Source organism: Parasteatoda tepidariorum, chromosome X2 (genome assembly GCF_043381705.1).
Source record: "Parasteatoda tepidariorum isolate YZ-2023 chromosome X2, CAS_Ptep_4.0, whole genome shotgun sequence".
Lineage (NCBI taxonomy): Eukaryota > Metazoa > Arthropoda > Arachnida > Araneae > Theridiidae > Parasteatoda > Parasteatoda tepidariorum.
In genome coordinates this window covers 26,084,368-26,100,975 of record NC_092215.1, presented here as the reverse complement: position 1 = coordinate 26,100,975, position 16,608 = coordinate 26,084,368, and the positions used below count along the sequence as shown (strand labels likewise).

General features: G+C 29.7%; 1 protein-coding gene across 1 annotated transcript in view; it reads right to left on the bottom strand.

The window, feature by feature from the left end:
- LOC107437513 (uncharacterized) overlaps positions 1-16,608 on the bottom strand; it is a gene marked incomplete at its 5' end in the record, with an annotated part of 153,551 nt that overhangs the window by 31,585 nt on the left and 105,358 nt on the right. Inside the window, 4 exon segments of the mRNA XM_071188260.1 lie at positions 934-1,074; positions 5,827-5,961; positions 12,374-12,460; positions 15,895-15,981. Of these exon segments, the coding sequence (XP_071044361.1) occupies positions 934-1,074; positions 5,827-5,961; positions 12,374-12,460; positions 15,895-15,981 (450 nt within the window).

Here is a 16,608-nt window from a genome sequence, read left to right as displayed (position 1 = left end):
TGTGACGCTTATCGTCACTCAAAATTAAAATCAAGAGAAAGGGCTAAGATTAGATTTCTAGAACATTTCAGAGTCTTCGATTAAATAAAACTACCGTGGGAAATCTCCATCGGCAAATAGTAAGTTAAATACGGATAAAGTAATTCAAATAAACGATTAGGTTTAAATCTTACAATGTCACCCCCATCATGTGATTGACCCATCACGGGACAAACTCGAAAACAACAATGACTTTAGAACTTGACCTTTCCTCGGATTTGTAACTTTTTATCACCCAAAAAATACGATATAAAAGCAGCCGAAGGAAAGGGTTCAAAAGCAATCAGCCTAAGTGACAAAAGGCCGAACCATGACTAAACTTGGTGAGTCTCTCTCCATCTATTCTAAAAAGCCCGTAAGAATTAATGTATAAATAAGTTGAATTAATTGTATATTCTAATTCTAAAATAGTCCTGTTAATTGTTAAATTTTTGTTCAATATACCTATGTTAGTTCTTAAATTGTTTAAATAATAAAATGTTACTAGTTAAAAGTAATACTTCTATTTATCCTTTATTTAAAATTATTCAAAAACGCCACAACAATGTAAAAATTTTAAATTATTTAATTTGAAATTACAAAGTTAAAATAGATTATAATTTAATAGCTTTAGTTTAAGGTTGTTTACAAAATTCTAAAAGTGGATAGATACAAATATTAACTTAAATTTTTATTTTATTTTGCCTTATTTTCTGATACAGTATAGATTAGATCAAAAATAGTTAAGGGCTTTTGACAGACTGTAAAAATTATTGTTAAGCATAAATGATTTTTTCCCATTTGATCATTTTTTTTAAGAAATTTTTTTAACAAAAGAAAAAAAATTATATTTTAAACAAAAAAAATTTTTTTTTCAAAGATACATAAGCCATTTTGTTTTTCAAATCCACTTACATGAATCAAATTATCAGAAAATTTATACATCGCTTCCTCTTGATACACCATGAAATTTTCACAAACAGGTGACCAAATATTGTTTTCATCTGGCACGGTTATATCTTTAGTACTGATGTCTGGTACTAAGCCTCCAAAATGCTATATTATCAAATAAAGATAACAATACTCATTAATTTCAAATATTAGTGAAAAGAATAAAAATATTAATATAACAAATCAGAGTAGTACTTAAACTTTTTTACGCTTAGCACCTCTCCCAGAAATTGCAAATAGAAAAAAACTTCATACTTGTTAGCAGTTTGCCAGTTTGTGCACTTTTAATGGTATAAATGTGACACAATTAGAATAAATATACGAGATAACATAGTGATAATAAATTGATACATTATAATAACTAAAGATTTTATTGATTTTGAACATTACTTTTACATTTTGTTGTGAAGTCAGCTGACGTCACTTTCCATCATTATTAACAAATCAATGACGACAATCTGCAGTTGTGGAACAGCGACGCAGTCTCACCAATCCAGAGAGTATATGAAAATGTCACTAATAGTTGTTCATCACTAATTACTTAATGCTAGCATGCTATTTGTTATGTTCTGTTGGTTAATAAAATATATTTTAAGTTATCATGATTCGTAATTGGAATACTTCGCCGTCTAATACTTCACATAGTCTAATATGTGGCAACGAAAAATGGGATCCTACTCCACACGGCATGCAGAAGTTCAACTTTAATTGAATTTCCGTGAAGATGCAATTTCTTAAAGAGTGCTGGCCATGTATATTTCTTACATGATCCTAACACCGGTATTATTTAATGCTTTTGATAGGTGTTTTTAAATGTTTAAATGAGCTTTTACAATTTGCAATATTTTCTTCTTGCTTAAGTTAAATTTCGCACTCAGATGGCAATGGTAAGCTCTATTCAGGAATTTGATACTTCAAATTCATTCACATTATATGCTGATCATATTACTTATTTTTTAGAAGCTAATTCTATTATAGATGAAAATAAAAAGCGTGCGAATCTTTTAGCTGTTTGTACAATTAAAACATTGTCTATAATTTGAACTTTAGTTCGAATTACACAAAAGAGGTTACAACATTTAAATTTCAGGATTTGATTAGGCTTTTGAAAGAACATTTTTGTACTAATTCTTTGGAAATATTTCGGCGTTTTAAGTTTCATAAAAGCTTGCTGAAGCAAGCTTGCCGAAGATTGTAATTTCAGAGATACCTTGTCAGAATGATTATGAGATCAATCAGTCTGCGAACTTCGTGATTTTCAAAGAACAGGGGTGATTGTGAGCCCAAGTCAAAATTCCGGAAAATTTCTTGAGTTAAAAAAAAAAAAAAAATTTGAATTGAAAAAAAATTTAAACAAGTTTTTTTTCTTCTTTTTCTCAATATTTCCTAGGTTACTTAAAATATATTTAAAATTTTACACATACCTATGATGACCTAGAGAAGTAATTAAAATTTACAAATATGTCTCTCTTTTTTGAGTTTATGATTATAACAACTATTTACTGATAAAAAATGAATATTAATCATGAATATAAGCTTATAAAGTATCTCTCTGACTCTCCCTTACAAACAAATAAAATAAACTGTGTTTTTAAGTTCCACCTTCGAAAATTTGATTTCCGGAAACTTCTGTGATCAATGATTTTTTGAAACTTTTGGACCTTCGATCTCCGGAAAATTCCGGATCAATGTTAGAGAAAAATCCGGAATTTTTCCGGAGCACAATCAGCCCTGAAAGAAGATTGTTGGCTGAATTGAACTTAACACTTGAAAATGCAATGTCTGTCGTCGTAGCATCTGAGGTTGCGGCTTCACAATCAAAGCATATTCATACCCAAAATTCTTCTAATTCCGAAAATTTGGATTTAATTCATTTTGTATGTTGTTGCAGTGTTTTCACTACAGAGCGAGAATCTCGCATATTTTTTTCTTTTCTCGCATTAAAAAATGATTACCGCGAGAAATTCGCGCATTCTATAAACCAATTTCAAAATTCGCGAATTTCTCGCATTTTGAAAAAAATTTCTCATCGCGCCATTTAGAATAAAATCCGTTTCACTTTTTCCCTGAATCTTTCATTACATATTTTCAACATCTGCCCCATTATCTAGTTTCCCTATTTACCAGTATTGTTCAGAACTTTTAAGAACAACAGAACACCATCTCTCGGAATCACGGAACCTCTTTCAGAACGCATTTCTCTGCAACCACGTGTTTACCGTAGGTAAGGTTTCTTCATGTCAGACGTTCAAATTTTTTGCGCATTAATGTAAGATAGACAAATACCTTGTAAAGGCAATATCTTCTACTCCGAAACGGACAAATGAAAATGAAACAAATGTGGGCAGAAACGATCAAAACGAAACAAATATGCATTTGAGCAACCTAATAAGAATAGCTGATGAAAAAGTAGATGTAGAACATTTTCCATATGATATGCAGCAAAAATATTCAACGCTTTAAAAATTAGAAGATGTTAAAAATGTATTATAATTAAAGAAATGATTTTTTTTCCAAGTCTCTTTGTGTTTTTCTTTTTTTTTTAATTTTTAGAAATCTCACTTAACTTTTTGAAATCTCACCCTGTTCTTGAGAAAGAGTGAGAAATTCTCACCCTTTTTTTTTCTGTGATGAAAACACTGGTTGTTGTAACAAAAGAAATACTGCACAATCTAGTAAACAAAATTCTAATGCTTCAGGTAGTAGCAAATTGCAAATTCTATAATGTGTTTTGGCTGCGGGGGTAAACTTAAACATTCAACACGTAAATTCAAAAATACAATATACTATTCATGTGGTCCTAAGGGTCACATTGTAAGAGTTTGTTGGTAAAAAATTTATTTGAAAAACAGTGTGCTAATGAAATAGAAATTTAACCCGAGTATTTGAATGTCTTAAGTTCTCAATCTCCGTTTAAGAAAAATGTAATCATTGAGGTTGATAAGGAAAAATTAGAAATGGAAATTGATTCGGGTTTTTATTATTTGATTATTTCTTTGAATAAAGTTTTCCTTTCTGAGAAACCTGACAGCGAGATTCTCTCAGAATATCATACCTGTACAACTCAAAAAAAAGAAGAAATGAGTTTATTTAAAAACATTAGTAATAAAGAATGTCACAGAGTGACGAAAAGAAAGAATACAAAATGATCTGCTTCAACAGAAGATTAAATACACATAAGGGGTGACGTCATGATCCACGCAAGAACGACCAACAGCAAATGCGAATAAACTGGCCGATACCCGCAGACCATGACGTCACCGACGCAAGTTGAATGCATGAGATCAACGACCGAAAATCAAACCTCATACCTTTTAACTTCTATTTGTCTAACAAAACCTTTGATCAAAGCAATTTCCATAAAACTGCAAAATTTTTCTAAAAATGGGATTTTACAAGCTGGTGTTTGTAAAGTTGAAGTTGTGTATAACTTTTTCAAATCAAAGTTAGAATTGTTAATTTCAAATGATCAGTGTAAGAATATTTTGGGGGATTCTTGGCTTAAACCTTTTGAAACTTCAATAACATAAATGAAATTAGAATGGGAGTTATTTTAATTCGATGATATTTTTGATAATAAATTGGGTTCCTATACGGGTAATCCAGTATCGCTTCCCATAAATTTGGATATTGCGCCTGTTAGATGTAAAGCAAGAAGCATGCCTTTGGCAATGAGGCCCAAAATTGAAGCTACCCTAGCAAAACTTCAAAGTGAATGAGTAATTGAAGAAATCTCTAATCCAAAATGGTCAACACAGATTGTACCAGTGATTAAATCATCAGGTGAGTGCGGAGATTATAAAATCACATTAAACAAAGCAATGAGTGAACAACCTTATCCAATTACCATGGTAAATTATCTTCTTTAGAATCTTAAAGGAGGAGGCTATTATGCTAAGATAGATTTGGCTCAGGCATATTTATAATTATGCTTCCGCTGAAGCTCATAACACAGGGTTGGAAGACACATAGGAAAAAATTAACAAAATAGTTGCTTTTAGTAGCCTAAAGCATGAAAATAGTTGCCGAAAACTATGAATATAGTTGCCTAAATAAGAAAAAAAATTTCAATAATATGACTAAAACTTTATTGAACGACTTAATTATCATATAACATTATCTATTTAGTCAATTGGTAGGCACTATGATAATTTTTATATAAACGTTAGTGTTCTAGCACTAAATTTTTATATAAAAAAAATTTTAAATTTGAGAAAATTAAATTATTTAACTTGTAACTACAAGAATTATTTCAGAAAAATAATTTTTTATTAAAAAAAAACATAGTTTTTCAAAAAAATTTTTCATTTTATTAATAATTGATTCAGCAAATATGCATATATGCATATAAATGCGTGTAAAGAGATTACTCAAATTCGAAATTGTTGCATTGCAATATCGAATTAAATTTTTTTTAAAAATCATGCAAAATTTCGTAGCAATAAACGTTGAAAAGACGATTGAGAAACAAAATATCACTTAGACTTACAATGGAATTTGTGGAGATTGAGCACATTAAAAAGTGATGACTCAAATTTGTATTTCTTTAAGAAAAAAATTCATTGTGTTCAGAAGCTCTTGCAGGCCGCAGATTGCGCATCCAGTTTATGCTTAAAAAACATTGCTATGAGTACAGAAAAGTCTTGCAATAGTCTCCTTTTTATCAAAATAGTTGCTCTTTTTTAGCTTTTTCAGGCAAAAAAGGTTGCCATAGTTGCCTCAGGCCAAAAATAGTAGCTAATAGTCGCATTTAAGTAGCCTGTGGCAACCCTGATAATATCATCATGCATAAAGGTACATATAAGGTAAAAAAACTTAAAAATTAAAAACAAAACTTAAAAACATTTTCAAACATACTAGGAGTGCCTTATGTTGAGGAATGTTTCTGTGTGCTTCATTCAAGTTAACAGAAGTCCTCAGAAAACCACATATTGGATAACCAGATGCCTCTAGAATTTTTCTCCTTCTGTTTGATTTAAAATATTTTTTCACCTAAAGAGATACAGGTATGCATAGATCAACAACAGATTCAAAACACAAATTTTTTAGTAGAAAACATTGATAAAAAGATATAGACAGATAAATAATATATTTTCAATTATTTGATTATTTATTACTTATAGACATGTCAAAGCTTTGAAAAATTAAGAAAAACTATAAACTTTTTTTGTAATAACTGTTTTGGTAAATTTAAAAAGAATAATATATTATAGCCAAACACAAAATAAAATTAAATTTTTATGAAAAAAAAATAAAGCTTTAAGTTCAATTCTATTTGATTTGATATATTTGAACTAAAATGTTGATAAAAAAATAAATTACTACATAATTTCAGAAGATATGCCACAGCTTATGTGGGTTAAAAACTTTAATTGTTATGTTTTACAGCAATAGCCAAGATTAGATAAAAATAAAAGAAATAGTGCACATAATAACAAAAAATTTAAATAAAACTCTTCACCAGATTTATGAGTAAAATCTTGAGATATATGTAATAGTGACCTATGCAATTGAACAAAAAAAAAAAAGATTTAACTTAATTTTTTTAATTTCTGAAATTGCTAGGGTCTTTGAATATAATGGCCATTATTTTTTAATTCCTTTCCTTATCATCTGCAACTTTCGTAATTCAAATTTTGTAAGTTGATATCTTACAATATTTATTTCAAGGTTAATATTAATGTTGAGTATTGCTATTGGCAAACCAAACTGTGGTTACATCAAGAATATACCTTCAAAAAGAGTATATATGAGGTATATACATAACTATGGTATATATGATTGTTACATCACGCAAAATAAAAAATATCACCCTGAATAACTTATGTTCTAATGATTGGATTTATATGAACAAAGTATAAACTATAATGGTTCAAAAGGGAAACCTTAAACATGATAAATAGTAAGTTCTAACTATTAATTAAGTAACAGAATTAGACTCGAACATAACTTTTTTTCTGATGGATTTGAATTTTTGAATATCAAAATATGAGAGGTAGCTGCTATCTAGAAAATATAATTCAAATTGATTAGTCAGGATAGTGGTCTATAAAGTTTGAGTTCTTTAATGTTAATTTTACTTTTTGCTTACTTTGCTGTATCTGGAGAATTTTTAAGCAAATCAAAATTTTTTTGCAAACAATTAAAAATATAGGATAATTATTCTATGTTAAATTTTTTTTTATAATTATATTTAATAGGGGTCAAAATATTTATGATTTCAAGGTATAAAATTTTTTTAAGTCATTTTAAAGTATGTAATTTTATATGTCATTATGTCAACATTTATATGTCAACTATGTCATTTTAAATTATGTCGTATAAAACTGGAACAAAATTGGTAGAATGGATCTTGAGGAATAGAATTTTGATATTTATCAAAATGAATTAAAAAATATGTTTGATTTCAGAAATTAGTATAAAACTAAAGTGTGATCAAAATCCGTCAAAGCATTATTCAATCAAAGTACATTGAAGAGGATAAGAATTTTTAAAGTCAAAATGATCGTTGAATGCAACTAAATGATAATGTAAGACATTTATTAGAAATGCTTTTAATTTCATATGACTAAATATAGTCACATGGAATACATGGATATAATAGAGGAGTAATATTGGTATAATATGCAGAGTTAGTGTGGTGGCAACTACAACTTTTAAAAAAAAGCCTGCAGGAGTAAATTGGGGTGGCTTACAAGACTTACTTTACACCACAAGTAAGGGTTGGACAGGCCATAGACCTGAAAAAGGGATTGCCTCTAGGACTAAGCCAAAGGGATGCGCTTTCCTTGCAGGTAAAAAACCATGTCGCTATAAATCCATTTCCTTTTGAACAAAGAAAAAAAAAGCTTATATAGTTTTATAAAATACTTTGTTGTAATTTATTTTATTATAGGAATTATAAATAAAATATTAATCTAGAATTTTATTTAATGATTAAATCTGAAGCTACCAAGTGTGTCACAATTGAAATAATTATAGGAACTGTATCTTCAGCCTAATGCATGAGAATGAAATTTTGAGTTTACAAACTTTTGAGTGTACAAACTGGAGACTGAACTACCAAATTGTGAGACCAAGGGGTCTCTTACTAATCAGCCCCCTCTAAAAATGGCAAAAATATTCTATACAAAATGCTACTTCATCTTCACAATGATGAATTATGAAACAACAGAAGACATGCACACAAAAAAACATAAAACAAACAAACATACAATTGCAGAATAAAATTAAGAGTAAACAAATTTTTGATTGTACTAACCCAGGCCCCACCTGCCAACTATTGTCAACCAAGGGGCTCTTGAGACTCCTCCCCTCAAATGGAAGGAAAAATACTTCTACACAAAATGATATTTAAACTTCACAATGATGAATTATGAATCATAAACAAACTTAATATTGCGGCATAATTTGCATTAAATTCTGAGTTAATCTTTTGATTGTAAAAACCAGGCCCCATGTTCAAAATGATTAGAACCAAGGGGCTTTAATTTGCTCCCCTTAGCTTAAAAATGGAAGAAGGAAAAGCACTTCTATCCGAAATGATACTTCACTCTTGCAATAATGAATTGGGAAACAAAAACATGCTGAATAATGTGGCATGATAATGTGCATTAAATTTGGAGTTAACAAGTTTTTGGTTGTACAAACTGGGGTCCTTCCAGCAGAATGATTGAAACCAAGAGGATCTTGAAAGTCAACACCCCACCCTAAGACCAGAAGAACAAAAGAGGGAAAAATATTTTTATGCAAAATGATATTTCAACTTTGCAATGATAAATTCTGAAACATAAGCATACTTAATATTGCGACAATATTTATTTCTGTGTAACATTTTGATGGCAATTATTATTAATTTCTATCTTACATTTTAATATTCAACTGGAGTAAATGAATATATTATAAAATTAATACAGCTTTATCAGCACTAATTTAAGAAAAATGATAAGCTTAAACTTTTTGAAAAAAATTACTTCATTCAGAGCCAATTTTGTGTAATTCTTTAGTGTGCAAACAGTACAGGTCAGATGGTACCCCTCCCTAAATGTATTGTTAAAGCTAACAGATTTTATAATCTTTAATCAAGTTTAGCCAAAATTGGTAAAAATCAAAACAATAAATTGCTTTGTAGTTCTTCCATCTTTCCTTCTTATTCAAATCTTTCCTTGACTTGTTCATTTCGGTCAATGTCAAGATAATTAACGCCTTTTTAAAGAGAAAGGGAAATTGAGTTGTAACTGTGTTTCTTGGAAATCAGGACCCACTAGAAAATTGCTTAACTGATCAGATCAAATTTTAAAAACGTTTAGGTCCAACTTGAATGGAAAAGGCGCAATGTTTTACAACTATTATGGAATTTTTTCACACATAGTGCCCAGAGGGAACATTTATTTTGAAGACAATTTGTATAGAATATGTTGGGGTCGCAATATTTTTTTGGTTTCATATATTTATCTTCTTTTTCCATTGTTTATTACATATTGGCAATGATTATGCTTCCTGTGCAGCTAAAAATTGTATTTGATTTGAAAACAGTTTTAAAGCTGTTTTCATTTAAAACTTTAGAAAAGTGTTTCATATATTGCCGCAGCATCTAGAAATAATGAAAAAAATTGAGTTAAATCAACTGATTTTTCAAGGTTTCTACTCTTTTAAGAAAACTAAAGGACTTTTAAGAACATTTTTTTGAAAAAATTAAGGACCTTAAAAATAGTAAGTTTGTTTATCATCGAATATTCATGTACCACTAGAGACGGAGCCAGTTATTTACCTTTCTTAAAAAAGAAAGTCATCTAAGTTTGAATTTTTTTTTCTAATAGACATTAATAACAAAAAGTCTGGGCTCTTTAAATTGGGTAAGTTTAAATTTTTATGTAACAATCTAAAACTTGTTTTGCAATAAAACAATTTATAACTTTCTTGTTAGAAGTAAATCATGCATTCTTATTTAGTACTGGGGAATAAAAATTTAAAGCATTTTTGAAAAAACATAGCGTTTTCATCAAAAACCCAATAAACATAGGTTTCATGTATAGATATGATGACAAAAATTAAGTACTTTTAAGGTTCCTTATTTTCCAAAATAAAGATTAAGCAGTTTTTATGAACCATGGAAACCCTATAATATCTCATAACACTTCTAAAAATGTATGCATTTCAACATTTTTTACTGATTTTAAAGATTGTTGGTTTTATTGTCTATGTTTTTTTTTCTTTTTTAACAAAAAATTGTTTTCACGTATCAATTCAGAAAAGTTAAATAATGAATGAGTAAAAACAAAAGGTGTTAAGAAATATTTTGGGTTACACTAGCTTAAAACTATTTTGACAGTCTAGGGCTAGCTTCCTGTCATAAATTTAATAATTGAATTAAGATCTAACACAACTATTTTTTTTAAAATTATTTTTCTTACAAGAAATTCTTAAATAAACTGTGTTGACTAAAAATTAGGTGCTTAAAAATTAAATACAGTGAACTCTCACTTATGCACCAGTGTAAGGGGCCAAGAGAAAAAAACGCATAAGTGAAAGAGGCGCATAAGTGAAAAACTTCAAAATTCTAAAACGCAATGTAAATTGCAGTGACAATATGAATAAATATGTTTCTTAAGATTAAATGTTAATATTTATACTGTTTTGGTATTTACTATAATTATACAAAGAAAAAATTTAACATACCTTAAGACAATTTATTTTCTTACAAAATAATCTTAATACATGTTTGTATTTGTTTTTGCCGATGTTATTCAAAAACAGTTTTTTTCAGTTCATATAAATGTGATAAGGGGGAGTTTCAGAAGCAAAATTAAATTGTAAATAGTCAGGAATAGCGTCTAAAGCTTTCAATACTGTTGTGTGATTTGGAGCAACTTTATCATCTCATCAGTATCATCCACCACGTTCTCAAGTTTTAGTTAGATATAAATGAACAGTTCTTCACAAAAAAATTTGAGTTTTATGGGAGGGGGTGAAACATCACATGATAAATTTCTAAGAAAATTACTTGACATCATAATATGTTGCACAATAAGTTGTGTTCAAGTACTTCTGTCACTAAACAGATCACCTCCTTTTATTTACTCATAATGTCCATCTGACTTCAAGTAAGTGATCACAGTCTCTTTCATCTTTCGTATTCTAGGTGTCTTTTTCTAGAAAACAGCATGGGAGTAAAACTAACCGGACTAAAACTCTGGACAAGAGAAATGGTCTTTTTCTAAAAGATGAATGGGCTTTCATTGTTGTTGGTGTAACAGATAAGACACCCTATTCAAAATTCTAGAAAGAATGTCTTTCCAGAAACAGCAAAAATGAAAAGGTCACAGGGGGAAGCAAATTCAATAGGAACTAACAACATATATTTCTTTTATCTGCAACAAGGATTGTTTATTTGCTTCATTTTTAATTAAATTTTTTTTTCTTTTTAAATGAAAAAATATTTAAAGGATTAAAAAATTAAAATGTTAGCCTAAAATTTTGGCGCATAATTGAAAAATTTATTTTTAGAGCGACTCACAAACAAAGGATGTTTATCATTATTTTCCTATCTAATGTACTGGGACCTAAAAAATTCATTGTATCAATGAAAAAGATGCATAAAAGAGGTGGTGCATAAGTGAGAGGTCGCAGTATATAGCTCATTATAGAATGTATGATCAAAAGCCGAGCTTCCACTTGCAGCATTCAATACAATAAAGAAAAATTAGAAATTGTTCAAAACAAAACTCTTAGATTTATTACAGGTGGGACTTTTCATACCCTTAAAATACCCTCAAAAGTAAGCTGGGTTTGAAAAATAATTAGAGAAAAAAAAATGCCTTAAAATTCTCTGAAAAGCTTTTGGATTAGTGGAATGGATGAGTTTAAGAAAAAAAATACACATTCTTAAAAACTCAAATCATTTTGAGTCTAACCAGTGAACCAGAGATTTCATATACCAGCTATTAGTAGAGAAAATATTTTACATCTTTCCATTTTATAAAGATGTTTCTTTAAAGTTAAACGTCATGTTGACCAAATATTTCTTGCAACTGACTATTTTTTAATGGATACTGAACTAAAAATGCTTTGTCTTTGCTACTATTGTGGAGCCTAACAATTTATCAAATAGGATCCATGTAAACATTGATGCTTCTGTTATAGAAATCATTAAAAATGCAAGAGCAGGTGTACATTAAAAATGTTTCAAATTAAGTCAAGCTATAAAAGAATTCTGTAACATCTACAGTGGAGAATTAGATGTTGTATTTTTGATAAAATTAGAAAAGGAGCAGAATGTGGCATAGTAATCTTTATCCAAAGAAGCAGAATATGTCCGATCGCACAAACATTCAGCTTTAGGAAAATGTTTGGGTTGATTAAAAATTTGGAAGGAAAAACTATCCCTGCAGAAAAAAAATCTTACCAAGGGAGCACTGTCTTGATGAACTCCTGATGAAGCGTTGTGCTGCTTCATTCCTTTCTTGCCACCCATGCTTAGCAAGCGTTTTTTCTTAAGAGAAAGAATAAAGTCATTATCTGTTATGTTAAACACAACAAAAATAACATAATACATCAAATGGTTTATTTATTCGTTAGAATTGATTAAGTTTATGAGTAGCAAACCTCCTTTCTAAAATGTTTTACAAGGAATTAATATAACATAAAATTTGGGCTTACTTGTTAATGAAGCCTTTTCTCTGCACAGTGACTTATTTTATTCTAAACCTGGGAAGAGTCGCGCCGGGTCTCTCGGTCATTACAAAACTATGCTGCAGAAAAATACCCCTTCAATGAAAATGGACCAGATTCACGGTAGCTGCGTTGAAGGTCACCTACATACTGACCACAGGAATTTCAGGAATGTACGACCCCCCTTTTCTGAGAAAATTCCGATTCGGGCTTCTGAGGCCCGGTGCGAGCGCTCACGATTCTCATTTTAGATTGTGAATGTGAAGGAAGAGGCTGTAAAATGCATCGCTCTTTAACCTATAAAGAAGAAATGAAGCATTTGGAAACCTTATTAGCTGAAGTTTCAACTGATGAGGAATCTATTAATGAGGATGATGAAGAAAGTGTTGACACACAACAATATAGTGATCATCAGTCAAGTTCAGAAGAAGATTTAAATTCATCTAGTGATTTTGATATTATAGAATCCGTTGGGTACTATATTGGCAAAGATAAAGTAACTAAATGGAATAAAAATGAACTAAGACAAAACGTGAGAACTCCAGCTCACAATATCATAACAAAATTGCCCGGAAACGTTGGTGATGCAAGAAATGTATCCTGCTCTATCGAATCATGGAAGTTGCTTATCGACGAAACAATAACAAAGAGTATTGTGGAATGCACAAACATTTATATAAAATCAATTGCAGGCAATTTCCAAAAAAAAAGAGATGCTTGTGAGACAAATATGAAGGAAATAAGAGCGTTTATTGGCCTTCTTTATTTAGCGGGAATTAACAAATCCTCACATGTAAATGTCCGTGATATTTGGAATACCGATGGCACAGGGCTTGAAATTTTTTGTCAGACTATGTCATATAATCACATTTTATTCCTAATGAGATGCATAAGATTCGATGATATTACTGATCGTCCTTCTAGAAGAGAACTGGATAAATTGGCTCCCATACGATCTATTTTTGAAAAATTTGTCGCAAACTGCCAATACAGTCTTGGGGAATTTGTCACTATAGATGAAAAGTTAGAACCCTCTAGAGGTAAATGTTCCTTTCGTCAGTATATTCCATGTAAACCTGCCAAGTATGGAATTAAAATATTTGCTTTAGTTGATTCTAGGACATTTTATACTTGGAATCTTGAAATTTATGCAGGAGCTCAACCAGAAGGTCTATATAAAGTAGAAAATATGCCCGATAAAATTGTCAAGAGGTTAGTGGAACAGATTTACAACTCTGGAAGTAATCTCACAGTTGACAATTGGTATACTAGTTATGCATTAAGAAAGATCTCCTTCAAAAGAAAATTACATTTGTAGGAACTGTCAGAAAAAAAAGAGAACTACCAGAAGAATTCATTTCTGGGAAGAAACGAGAAGTGTATTCCTCTTTATTTGGATTCCAGAAGAATGCGGCTTTGGTATCCTACGTACCGAAAAAAAATAAATGTGTGGTACTTTTGTCTACCATGCACAATGATGGTGCAATTGATGTTTCAACTGCAGAAGCCAGAAATAATAACTTTTTACAATCTGACAAAGGGAGCTGTAGATGTAGTTGATGAAATGTCAGCTACTTATTCCACTGCAAGAATTAGTAACAGATGACCGATGACAGTATTTTTCAGTATTCTGCAGCCACAAATGCGCGAATTTTACTATTATCTGCGAAATCACCACTACTCCAATACAAAAAAAAGGAGTTTATTTTTGAAAGATCTGGCATTAGAGCTTCTGAAGGAGCATGTAGAAAAAAGAAGTTTGCAGCCGACGCTTCTGCGAAAATTACGTGAAAAAATAGATAGCGGCCGCAATGAAAATTATGAAACACCACCGGCAAAAAAATAAAAATGTTCAAGAAAAAGGTGTCATATCTGCCCCAGCAAAATTAACAGAAAATCTCAAATTTCCTGTGCCAAATGTTCAAAAAATGTATGCGGAGAGCATAGCAGTGTTATTTGCAGAATATGCCAGTGAAATGTAAGTTTTGTTTCAATTATAGTAAATGTAATAAACATTATTTAATTGGAAAAATACTTTATAATTTTTTAATTGTTCAAAATTTAATATTAATTGCATGTATAGCTTAAAAAAAGTTTTTCAAACTTTTATTGTAAATATATAAATATATCATTAAACTTTTTTAAACTTGCTGTTATAAAAAATATTTTATTTCTTCTTTTCCCATATATAATTCTAAGTTGAAAACACAAATCTTTTATGCTCAGCAAATTGATTTTACCGTTTTCTTAAGCGAAAATCCGCTCCGGGCCTGCGAAGTTCATCGCGCGCTCTCGTGTGACGGTAAGTAGTGCGAGTTCTCCCGGGTTAAAATCAGATGAGTTATACACTAACATCTACATTCTTTTGGTTTGATTCTCCTACATGCCTATTATATTAACTTGACCTATGGTAGAAAAATCATGTAACAAATTTACATAATGAATGAGTCAAAACAAAACATGCTAAGAAATTTTTTGAGTAACACTAGTTAAAATGACGCTTTAACCTATTTCGACAGTCAAGGGTTGGGAAAAAATACAAAAATATTTTTGGAAACAGAACAAACAAGTTTCCTGTCATATACTTAATAATAAAATTAAGATCTAATAAAACTATTTTTTTTACAATAAATTCTTAAATAAACTATGTCGACTAAAAATTAGGTGTTTTAAAATTAAATATTTAGCTCATTAGAGAATGTTTAAAATTTCTTATAAATTTGGCAAAGCAAGTTAATAAGCAAAATTAGTAACACTTTATAAGCATTTCCAAAAGGACATTTTATTCTTTCAAAGAACCTTTTTTACATCTTTCCATTTTTTCCAAGACGCTTCTTTAAAGCTAATTGTCATCTTGACCAAATTTTTCTTGCAACTAACTATTTTTTCATGGATACTGAAGCAAAAAAATTTTGTCTTTGCTACTATTGTGGAGCCTATCACTTTATCAAATAGGATCCACGTAAACATTGATGCTTCTGTAGTAAAGATCATTAAAATTGCAAGAGCAGGTGTACATTAAAAATGCTTCAAATTAAGTCCAGCTATAAAAGAATTCTGTAACATCTACAATGGAGAATTAGATGTTGTATTTTGAGTTTGTGATAAAATTAGAAAAGGAGGAGAATGTAGCATAGTAATCTTTATCCAGCGAGGCAGAATATGTCCGCTCTCACGAACATTCAGCTTTGGGAAAATTTTTGGGTTGATTAAAAATTTGGAAGGAAAAACTATCCCTGCAGGAAAAAATCTTACCAAGGGAGGACTGCCTTGATGAATTCTTGATGAAATGTTGTGCTGCTTCATTCCTTTCTTGCCACTCATGTTTAGCAAGCTTTTTTTCTTAAGAGAAAGAATGAAGTCATTATATGCTATGTTAAATACAATAAAAGTAATTTTATACATAAATTTGCTTAGTTATTTTTTAGAATTCATCAAGTTTATGAGTAGCAAACTTTTTTTTCTAAAATGTTTTACAAGGAATTAATAAAACATAAAATGTGGGCTTACTTGTTAATGCAGCTTTTTCTGTGTACAGTGACTAATTTTAATCTTAACATCAGATATGAGTTAAAAACAAACATCTACATTGTTTTGGTTTGTTTGATTCTCCTATATGCCTACTATATAAACTTGTCTTGTGGTTAAAAAAATCATATCAATTTAAATAATGAGTGAGTAAAAACAAAACATGTTAAGAAATATTTTGGGTATCACTATTTCGACAGTCTAGGGATGAGAAAAAGTAAAAAATGTTCTTGGAATACGAACAACCAAGTTTACCGTCATATATTTAATAATTAAATTAAGATCTGACAAAACTATTTTTTTTTAATATCTTTTTTTTACAATAAATTCTTAAATACACTGTGTCGATTAAAAATTATGTGCCTTAAAATTAAATATTTAACTCATTATAGAATGTTTAAAATTTTGACCAATTCACTGGTTAGACTCAAATTGTTTTGA